The 11195-nt window shown below is 37.8% G+C and overlaps 1 protein-coding gene across 2 annotated transcripts in view; it reads left to right on the top strand.

Annotated features, from left to right (window-relative positions):
- LOC139765014 (adenosine deaminase 2-like) overlaps positions 1 to 10417 on the top strand; it is a 48304-nt gene extending 37887 nt beyond the window's left edge. For both annotated transcript variants that reach the window (XM_071692083.1, XM_071692082.1), the window contains exons 9-11: positions 966 to 1123; positions 7076 to 7278; positions 9054 to 10417. In XM_071692083.1, coding sequence (XP_071548184.1) covers positions 966 to 1123; positions 7076 to 7278; positions 9054 to 9222 — 530 coding nt within the window. In that variant the 3' untranslated portion in view covers positions 9223 to 10417. The remainder of the gene's footprint in view (positions 1 to 965; positions 1124 to 7075; positions 7279 to 9053) is intronic.
- Positions 10418 to 11195: the final 778 nt, after the last annotated feature.

Genomic DNA, 11195 nt, shown 5'->3' with positions numbered 1-11195 from the left:
TGTGGCTCTATGTATAACATAAATGAAGAGTGTAAAGCTAAGTTGAGCAGAAAGAAACATCTTTATGTCTTTCTTATGCTGGAAGATGTTAGGCATATCATCCACACCCTCCTTCAACTCTTAATTATCAGTGGATAAGGCCAACACCAAGGTAATATGTTTCAGGCTGTCATTTTCACCAAAGAGGTTAAAATGTTTAAAGCATGCTAAAACTGTTATCATTGCCTTTGTGTCAAATTTAAACTTTCTAAGAAGATGTCAGTCTGTCTGGGATGATTTCCTTTCCATCTGTATGCCAAATAACTTGAGCTAGGAGTGTAAGAGTTATATACCATACTGGAAAGGGGCATTTTTCCTTGGTGTAAAGTTTCAGTTTTTGGCCAATACTAAATCCCCTAATGAACAAACTGCTTGGTCCCACTGACTTGCAAGCAAAGCTGGTCCAAGTTATTCAGTCATTATGAATGCATGATTGAAAAGATTTCACTTTGTGAATTTTTGTCAGTAATACAGCAAAAGCAAGTGGGCCTAAGGGCCTCACAAGTTTGTGACTGGAGGCTACAACCTGCAATAGAAGAACTCAGGTGACACAACTCTTACAAAGTGGCTGGACCAACGTGTTGTGATCTGGTGTTTTAAGTTAGCATTCATTGAATTATCTCCAGAAGAAGAGACAGTTGTTTGTGCCCTGCAGAAGACTATACCTCTAACACAGTGGCTGTAATTAGGGTCTTTAGTTTCAGTGATGAAGTACCCAAGGGCAGCAATTACTAAATCTTGATCTTAATGATGAATTCCATTAGTAGGTGTAGAATGATACATAATATGCAAAGTAAATCAAGTGATTATCGAATACAGAATGGTCAAATGAAATAAGAATACCTGTGATAGGAACATTGAATATTATGTTTGTGTTAGCAGTGATCCTTTGAAAAAACTAATGTTTTTGTCATTGTGAATGTCAGCCTGGATGGGCATGAGCACAGACGAGAACCTCATCGATGCCCTGCTGCTGAATGCCTCCAGGCTTGGCCATGGCTATGCCATCACAAAACATCCTGAGGCTAAGGAGCTTGCTTTAGAAAAGGATGTACCACTTGAAATCTGCCCCATCTCCAACCAGGTTAGCCTTTAGAGAATAGTTGGTTTGTTTTGTTGCTTCAGAACCCTGTATGGGGCTCCTGCAGTTTTGGTGCTCATGCTCCAAGTGGGAGCAAGTAAGGTGGGCTCCTCTAGAGGGGAAGGTACTCTATAATGGCTTACTCCCTTCTGTCCAATGTTGAAGATACAGCCTTGTCAGAATTTTTCTATTTGCATTGCTAACACTTGCATGTGCAGCCTGGGAACACCATAAAACAATTTAAACTATAAAAAGCTGATTTGCCACCATTTAACCAATACTTGGAATCCTAGAACCAAAACATTACCATAAATAATTTTCTATCTTCATATATACCCCTCATTGTTCAGCAATATCATTAACCAAGCCAGCAAATTACATCTATCACATCAACATAGAAAGCAGTGTAACCCTTACTTCTCCCAACAGTTGTAGACCTTACAAAGCAAAGAAACACATTTAGGCTCTACAATCTGTAATGATAACAATTACCAACTTGATAAAGATAAACAGCAAATTGGCAGTCCTACCTTAACATGATGAAACAAAACCAACAACATCCAGCTCTGATGAATTATTAAGTAAAATCACTCCTCTCACACAACTCTAGCCCCCAGACATGAATCACTGCTTGCACAGTGTAACAGTGTTATAACCCAGAGAACACACAACTGTTCAATTAAAACACTTTTCAGAAGTCATCCACAGACCTACCACACCACTTAACAAGACAGTCATGAAATTTTTCCACAAAATTTATAACACAAATGCTCTTTCTCCCTTTGCTCCACAGAATCCTCAGTGCATGTAGGGCCTTAGCCCCTCTCCCATCTTGTGACTCACTTCAGCCCTCATGGTTCCACCTGAAGTCAAGTCCTTTGCCAGGTACCTAAAGCATTACGCTTCTTCCAGCTCCCACCCTGTGACTCACTTCAGCCTACATGGTTCCTATTGAAGTCAAGTACATTGCCAGGTACCTAAAGCACTCCACTTCTTTCAGGTCCACGCCATTCAAACATACATTCAAATTCTCATGCTCATCCCTCTGGTGTGCCATGGTCATGTCACACATACTTGAAGAAGATCTAACTTTACTGAGAACCACTCAGTCCCCTGCCTTCCTACTTGCACACATGTCTTATTCTCCTGGTAAAACCTCCTTATACATTTAGTAACTTCATATACCCATCATTTTCAAAACACCTTCCACAAGGACTCTCTGTCAACCCTATCATTTTCAAAACACCTTCGGCAAGGACTCTCTGACAACCCTATCATACACTTTTTCGTGTCCATAAATGCCATGTACAATGCAGTCACGTTCTTCAAGTGTTTCTTACTCAAATTCTTTACAGCAAACACTTGGTCCACATTCTCTACCTCACCACTGCTCTTTCCCAGTCTGTGTTTTGGGCTTGCCACCGCTCTTTCAATCACCATTTTCCCATACACCTCACCATGTGTACTCAACAAACTTATACATCTTGAATTAGCATTCACATTTCTTCCTCTTGCCTTTACATAAAGGCATTGTACAAGAATTCTGCCAGTTATCAGGCATCTCACTCTAGGCTATGCAAATGTAGAACAGCCTGACAAACCAATGAAAAGTGTGACTCTTTTCTTAAGAAAAGCATTACTAGATTCTTCCTACAAGTGATTACACCATACATGAAAAGTCACATTCAGAAAGGCTGTCTCATCATTAGTGGATGGAAAGGAGTTCAGTCTCATCAAGAATCTTTTCACTTCAAAGGAACCCATCATTTCCTTGCTTCAGTATGGAGTGCAGTTTTGAAGCTAAAGGAATCCCATGAAAAGCAGTTCTGGGATTATATGACAATAGAACATATGATGAATATATCATACATTTTTATTATACATAATTGCTGTTTCCCGCATTAGCGAGATAGCACCATATATATATATATATATATATATATATATATATCAACATATACATACATATATATATATATATCAACATATACATGTACATACACATATGAAGACATTACATACATACTCATGTACATATTCATACTTGCTTTCCTTCATCCATTCCTGTCACTACCTCGCCCCACAAGAAAACAGCATCGCTATTCCCTGCTTCAGCAAGGTAGCGCCAGAAATACAGACAAAAAAGGCCACATTTGTTTACACTCGGTCTCCAGCTGTCATGTGTAATGCACCGAAACCACAGCTCCCTATCCACATCCACGCCCCATAGACCTTTCCATGGTTTGCCTGAAACGTTTCACATGCCCTGGTCAGTCCAGTGACAGCATATCAACCCTGGTATACCACATCGTTCCAATTCACTCTATTCCTTGCACGCTTCTCATCCTCCTGTATGTTCAGGCCCTGATCACACAAAATCTTTTTCACTCCATCCTTCCACCTCATGTTTGGTCTCCCACTTCTTGTTTCCTCCACTTCTGACACATATGTCCTCTTTGTCAACCTCTCCTTACTCATTCTCTCCATATGTTCAGACCATTTCAACACATCCTCTTCTGCTATCTCAACCACACTCTTTTTATTTCCACACATCTCTCTTACCCTTTCACTACTTACTTGATCAAACCACTTCACACTACATCTTGTCCTCAAACATTTCATTTCCAACACATCCACCCTCCTCCGTACAACCCTATCTATAGCCTTATCTGTTCATACCCTTCTTATTACACCTTTCTCTTATACTATTTCTTTCTTAGTCATTCAGCCTCACACCACATATTATCCTCAAGCATTTCATTTCCAGTACATCCACCCTCTTCTGTGCTTTTTGATCTCAGGCTCACGCCTTGCATCCATACAATACTGTCAGGACTATAATGCCATCAAGCATACCCATTTTTGACCACATAGACAGTGACCTCTCTCTCCACACACTCACTCACACCATCCTTCCACTTCCTCCTCAGTTTCCTCATACTCTATGTTTCCTCCATTTGACCTTTTTTATTCATGTTGGAGGCTCCAGTCATGGACAAATGACCACATCAAGGCCAAGCCTTATATGAAATATAGAGAGGATTATCAAAGGGAAAAAGAAAAGACAAGAGAAGGTAATGTAAGAACTTTGGAGAAAAAGAAAAACATGTCTTTTAAAATGTGCCAGGTTGTAGTTACTGGGAAAGATATGAGAGGGTAGAGACTTCAAAGATTCGAGGTATGGGGAAAGACATAGTTATCAAAACGACCCACCCTTGAGTTGCCAACGGCCACACAGTAATCATGTGACACAGTAGCTTTCCGAGTATTGCATGGCTTACCTAGGGCAAGGGACACACAAGCAGTCAGCTCTTGGGAGCAAAAACTATAGCACTACCTGTAGAAGAAGGACCATCATTGCGGTATAGGGCAAGTGGGTCAAATCTTGAAAATAGCATGGGAAAGTTTGTAAGTCAGACTGCTTTTGACTTGACTCTGTCAAGTATGGATGCAGAGTTAGAACCACCCCAAATGTGAGAGCAGTTCTCCATATAAGGACGGATCAGTCCTATGAATAAACAGAGAAACTGTTCTCAGGAAAATGAATTTTAACACCTAAACAGGACTCTCATCTTTTTAAGAGGCAGACTTAAGTGTTTCTTTAATGTCGGGTTTCCAAGAAAGAGTGGATGTTACAGTACTACCAAGTATGTTAATTAAGTCTAGAAGTGGAATTACAGATCCATCAAAGGAGAGAGAAAGATGTGAGGAGTTTTCTTCAGAGATGGGTAGAAATTGGGTCTCTGGGGCATTAATCTTAAAGAGATTTGTGTTCCCCTCTGAGATATTCTGTCCAAGTCAGAGTTTACATTTCAACATATACATACATATACATACACAGACATATGCATATATACACATGTCAGTATTCATACTTGCAGCCTTCATCCATTTCTGTTGCCACCTCACCACACATGAAACAGCATCCCCCTACCCCCGTGCATGTACGAGGTAGCACTAGGAAAACAACAAAGGCCACATTCATTCACACTCAGTCTCCAGCTGCCATGTGCAATGCACTGGAACCACAGCTCCCCTTCCACATCCAGGCCCCACAAAACTTTCCATAGCCTACCCCAGATGCCCCACATGCCCTGGTTCAATCCACTGACAGCACGTCGACCCTGTTATACCACATCGCCCCAATTCACTCCATTCCCTGCAGGCCCTCCACCCTCCCGCACGTTCAGGCCCTGATCACTCAAAATCCCCCTCACTCCATCCCCCCACTCCAATCTGGTCTCCTACTTCTCCTATATATATGTATTTATTATATATATTTATATATATTGGGAGGTGAGTTTGAATGGAGAAAAACTGGAGGAAGTGAAGTGTTTTAGATATCTGGGAGTGGATCTGGCAGCGGATGGAACCATGGAAGCGGAAGTGGATCATAGGGTGGGGGAGGGGGCGAAAATTCTGGGCGACTTGAAGAATGTGTGGAAGTCGAGAACATTATCTCGGAAAGCAAAAATGGGTATGTTTGAAGGAATAGTGGTTCCAACAATGTTGTATGGTTGCGAGGCGTGGGCTATGGATAGAGTTGTGCACAGGAGGATGGATGTGCTGGAACCCTCAACCCTACTGTACCTAATAACCTTGCTCTTATTCACATTTACTCTTAACTTTCTTCTTTCACACACTTTACCAAACTCAGTCACCAGCTTCTGCAGTTTCTCACATGAATCAGCCACCAGCGCTGTATCATCAGCGAACAACAACTGACTCACTTCCCAAGCTCTCCCATCCACGACAGACTTCATACTTGCCCCTCTTTCCAAAACTCTTGCATTCACCTCCCTAACAACCCCAACCATAAACAAATTAAACAACCATGGAGACATCACACACCCCTGCCGCAAACCTACATTCACTGAGAACCAATCACTTTCCTCTCTTCCTACACGTACACATGCCTTACAACCTCGATAAAAACTTTTCACTGCTTCTAACAACTTGCCTCCCACACCATATATTCTTAATACCTTCCACAGAGCATCTCTATCAGCTCTATCATATGCCTTCTCCAGATCCATAAATGCTACATACAAATCCATTTGCTTTTCTAAGTATTTCTCACATACATTCTTCAAAGCAAACACCTGATCCACACATCCTCTACCACTTCTGGAACCACACTGCTTTTCCCCAATCTGATGCTCTGTACATGCCTTCACCCTCTCAATCAATACCCTCCCATATAATTTACCATGAATACTCAACAAACTTATACCTCTGTAATTTGAGCACTCACTCTTATCCCCTTTGCCTTTGTACAATGGCACTATGCACGCATTCCGCCAATCTTCAGGCATTTATATATATATATTTATATGTATATGTATATATATATATGTATTTATATATATATATATTTCCTTTCCTATATATATATATTTCCTTTATATATATATATATATATATTTCCTTTTTCCATAGCCAGAGGTTGAACCATTATGTGACATTCATTTTTTCATTTCATTTCAAGCTAGAAGTTTCAGTTTTCTAAATTGTTTCTTACATTATTCACATGTATATATATGTATGTGTGTGTGTGTGTATATGTGCGTGTGTGTTGTATGTGTGTGTATGTGTATATATATATATGTATATTATCCCTGGGGATAGGGGTGAAAGAATACTTCCCACACATTCCTCGCGTGTCGTAGAAAGCGACTAGAGGGGACGGGATCGGGGGGCCAGAAATCCTCCCCTCCTTGTATTTTTTTATATATATATATATATATATATATATATATATATATATATATATATATATATATATATATTGTATATACTGTATAAAACAATAAGCAAGGTTTTTAAACAATATTAGATTAAGTGAATATTTGCAAATGTAAACTGTTTCCTCACACATTCACATTTTTGATACTAGGAAATATTCTCTGGTTTGGGAGAGAATGAGACATGAAATATTTTAAGTGTTGTTCTTAGGTGTTAAAGATGGTGGATGACCTGCGGAACCACCCAGCAGCAGGGCTTGTGGCTAACGGTTTCCCAGTGGTTGTGTCTGCTGATGACCCAGGAGCTTGGGGAGCTGTGGGACTCTCACATGACTTTTATGAAGCATTCATGGCACTGGGAGGTGCCAAGGCTGATCTCAGGTTCCTAAAGCAGCTGGCTGTTAACTCCATCTTGTAAGTTTTGTCTAACGACATTTTTTTTCCCCAAATTACTTTCAATGAAGTATCTCTTTAATGTCACAGTAAGTCATCGCACACATATCAAGGAACTGAATTGTAGTCTAATTATTGTAGTGTGAAATATTCAACACTGCTGTAAAATAATCAGCCTTTGCCTCTTAAGCTCCATGCATACAGGATCTGTATATCATCAAGCTCTGTTCAGCTGAAGTAAGTCTCCAGAAGGAAGCAAAGCATTAGGGGACATGAGCAAACCTGCCATCCAGAATGATGCACAGTAATAGGATTCATATAAAAACAAATGTTCAGAAAAGAATGCATAGCATTAAGCTTGATTTTGAAGAGACTTGTTAACTGGAAGGATACTCATTACATTACTCATCATCTAAAATGATGCACAGAATTATGCTTTGTGCAGGCAAACTCATCATCCACTAGAATGTACATCCTTATGCTCTATATGGGTAAAGTTTTGTTTCATCCAGTGGAATGTTTAGTATTGGATTCTATATAAGTAAATCTACAAAGATGCAGAGTATCAGGTTCTTTATAATATGACTAGCCATTATGAAAGTGGCTCTGTACAAGTACACTTATTATTCAGAAGGATTCTATGTAATATTACGTTTTGTACAAGCAATATTTCTCATATCTTGATTGATATGCAGCATTAGATTATATATGAGCACCATAATCATTCAGTATAATACAACTAAGCTCTGTATAGACTGAAGAAAGTACAAGACTAGGCTTTGTGAGAAGACTCATCATCCAAGAGGATGATTAATATTTTTTTGTCTGTAAGAGTGCACAGTGGTAAACTAATTGCAAAATCATAATTCAGGATGCAGAGTGTCAAGTTTTGAATAGTCATCATTCACATGATGAACATCATAGGCTCTGTATGAACAAATATTGTTCGAGAAAGAGTACCAGGCTCTGTATGAGCAGATTCATTATTGAAAAAGATAATTATAAGCTCTATACTTTTACATTCTTCATCCAGTTGACTGCATTGTGTAAGACTCTGAATGAGAAACCTCATGGTCAGAAACATACACAATGATAAGTCCAAGCCTACTAGGATGCATAAGCTGTATTACGATCTATATGGGTAGAAAATGTCCAGCAGGGCTCATATCAGACTCTTTAGGGACACACTTGTCATTTAGAGGGATGCATAGTTTCAAACTCTATAAAAGTAGAAATTTTCTTAGTTCATCATTATAGTGCCAATGAACAGTAAAGCATAGATCCCACAGCAGAACAAGAAAGCACTCATCTTATATGCTCATCATAAAATTTTAACTGTGTTATTTGATATTTGGTGAGATACAGAAATGACATTTGTTTACAATCTTCCTGAGTAGTTGTATCTTTAATACAATAGTATACATGAGGGATTCATTTCATTCTTCTAAGGTTATATTAAGCAAGTGTGATTTCTGTTCATGATAGTAAGATGCATAGAAAAACAATAAACCTCACTTTTTAATAAAAAAAAAAAAAAATGGTTGCCAGAGCTTTCTTGATTATTATGATAATTTTTAGAAAAATGAGAAACATATAATGGGAATTGCTTAACATCTCATAAACTGTACTATGATTATATCATATTCATAATGATTCTTTTAAACTAAATCATGAGTGCAACTGTTGTAGTGTATAAACACTCCCTAAAAAAGTCAATACATTTTACATGAACAAGACAGTAAATTACTTAATAAGCTTTATAACATTACTAGTAAAGATATTTTGATCTGTTACAGGTTCAGCAGCTTGGACGATGAAAAGAAGTCACAATTAATGTTAAAGTGGGTGGCAAAATGGGATGAGTTTATAGCCAGTACCAACAGATTTTACAGCAGTACCAGCAAGAGGTTTTATCCTAAAACTACTCTGCCACCTGTTATTATAAAACTTTTGCAAAATCCATAATAGGCGTTGTGGTAATTAACTATTTATTCTCGAGAAATACCATGTAAACTAGCATTAATAATGGCTAATAGCCATTGTTTCGATATTATAAATGTGTAATTATTCCTAGTGATCTTTGGTTAGTGAAAATAAGTCTTGGTCAACAAAGGCTTGCGACAAGGACAGTTATTTGTAGGTTAAAATAGTGAATATAAAGTGTAGCAAAGCAAGATTACATAAGTGCAGTCCATTGTGAGATGATCTTTTATTTCTCATCATACTTCAGGAATAAAGTCCAGTATTTGTATAATTATAAATAGTTATTATATGTGAATCAATTTAGTAACTAACTACATAAAAGGCTTCTCCAGCTGTAAATTTTTTCTTTTTTTAATGCATCACCTTATATCAGTACCAATTCTTTATTTCATCATGAAACATCTGGATACATGTCAGTGTTACCAATATTTCTCTAGTATTATTTATTATGAAAGCAAATGACCAATTATCTTGATATACTCCCAGATAATCTAGACTGATACCAGTATTAAGCATCTTTTACAAGCTGGAGTTAAAAATGGGTTCAGAACAACATAAATATATTCTTGTGGAAGAACAGGGTTATCTTTATGAGTATTTGTTTCTTCTTAATCTTTTTTTTGTACATTATCTCAAGACTTACCACCTTAAGAAAATTAGAATGCTTATTTGCGCTCATAAATCTTTTTTTTTGTTTAAATACATTCTGTGCCTACTTCAAAATTAACATGAAATTATCATGGGATGGGACAGTCCTCAAACCTTAAACACTAACTAGGGGCTTTAAACCTAAGCTTATTGTTGAAATTAACAGATCTTTGGGTGATATTTATCCTGTTGTGAAACTCTTTGTCCACACAGCTCTCTTGCACATTTAGGAAGTAAGGAAACCAATTAAAAGTAATGTTCCCATACGACGTGAATGTATATTTTTCACATAATTTCCTTTTAAAAGATTTTTCATATCTGGGTGATAATACATTGCCAATATTTATCAATAAAATCTCAAAAGCATCAATACAATCCAGTTCCTAAATCTAAAACCAACCATTTTAACATGCTCTATCAAAAAAATAACCTTATCTTTCATTGGCCCTTTAGGTAATCAATGAAGAAAACCTACAGTTGTATTACAGTGATGAAAATGGTAATAAAAACTATAACACTAATAACATAAGATTTTATGGTCACCCATTTGCACATGCAGGGAAGGAATTCTACTCTACAGTGGCCCCATTTCTCTGCATTTTTCTGTTGTACAATACTTTGAACTCCTTTACATTTCCACAGTTACTATTTCAATCATTTAGTTTGTCCTATTCATCCACTAATTCACCACTAAATCAAAACTAAACCATTTACTCAACCTTTCTGACACTTCTTTTCCTCACATTCCAGTTATGCTTCATAGCCGTTTAACTCCACTTTGTAAAGAATATGTTCCATAAAATCAAATACATTGTGGAACTGTAATCTCATGTCTCCTCGTCCTTGAATCTTCCAACACTGGCTGCTTCATGTTGTTGACCCCTCCCTGTCTTGTAGCTCCTGTATTTCAGGAACATTCTTTTCCTTAAACCTCCTTTGAACCCACTCAAGAAAGCCTATATGCCTTTTTAAATAGGACAACTATGCTGGTGCTGCATACTTTATCTGGAATCTCAGCATATGCTGTAAATATTTCTTACATATCCATATGCTTGAAAGCTACTAATTATAATAGAAACAATCCAATGTTTATAATAACATTAATAATAATTTTTCTTTTCTGCCCATTTACCATTTCCTGCCATAGTATAGTTGCATCATAAACAGATGCCCAAGTCTTAAAAGGACAAATCCTCACTTGGCTTCTTCTGGAAAGTGATGCAGGAGGGAAGGCTATTCTGCTCCTGCCACTCATAGTTGCCCTCTATGGCATGTAGGACATACATGGGTAGTATTCTTTTTTCCCA

The sequence above is a fragment of the Panulirus ornatus genome, chromosome 52 (assembly GCF_036320965.1).
Source record: "Panulirus ornatus isolate Po-2019 chromosome 52, ASM3632096v1, whole genome shotgun sequence".
Lineage (NCBI taxonomy): Eukaryota > Metazoa > Arthropoda > Malacostraca > Decapoda > Palinuridae > Panulirus > Panulirus ornatus.
This window is presented reverse-complemented; position numbering and strand designations above follow the sequence as displayed.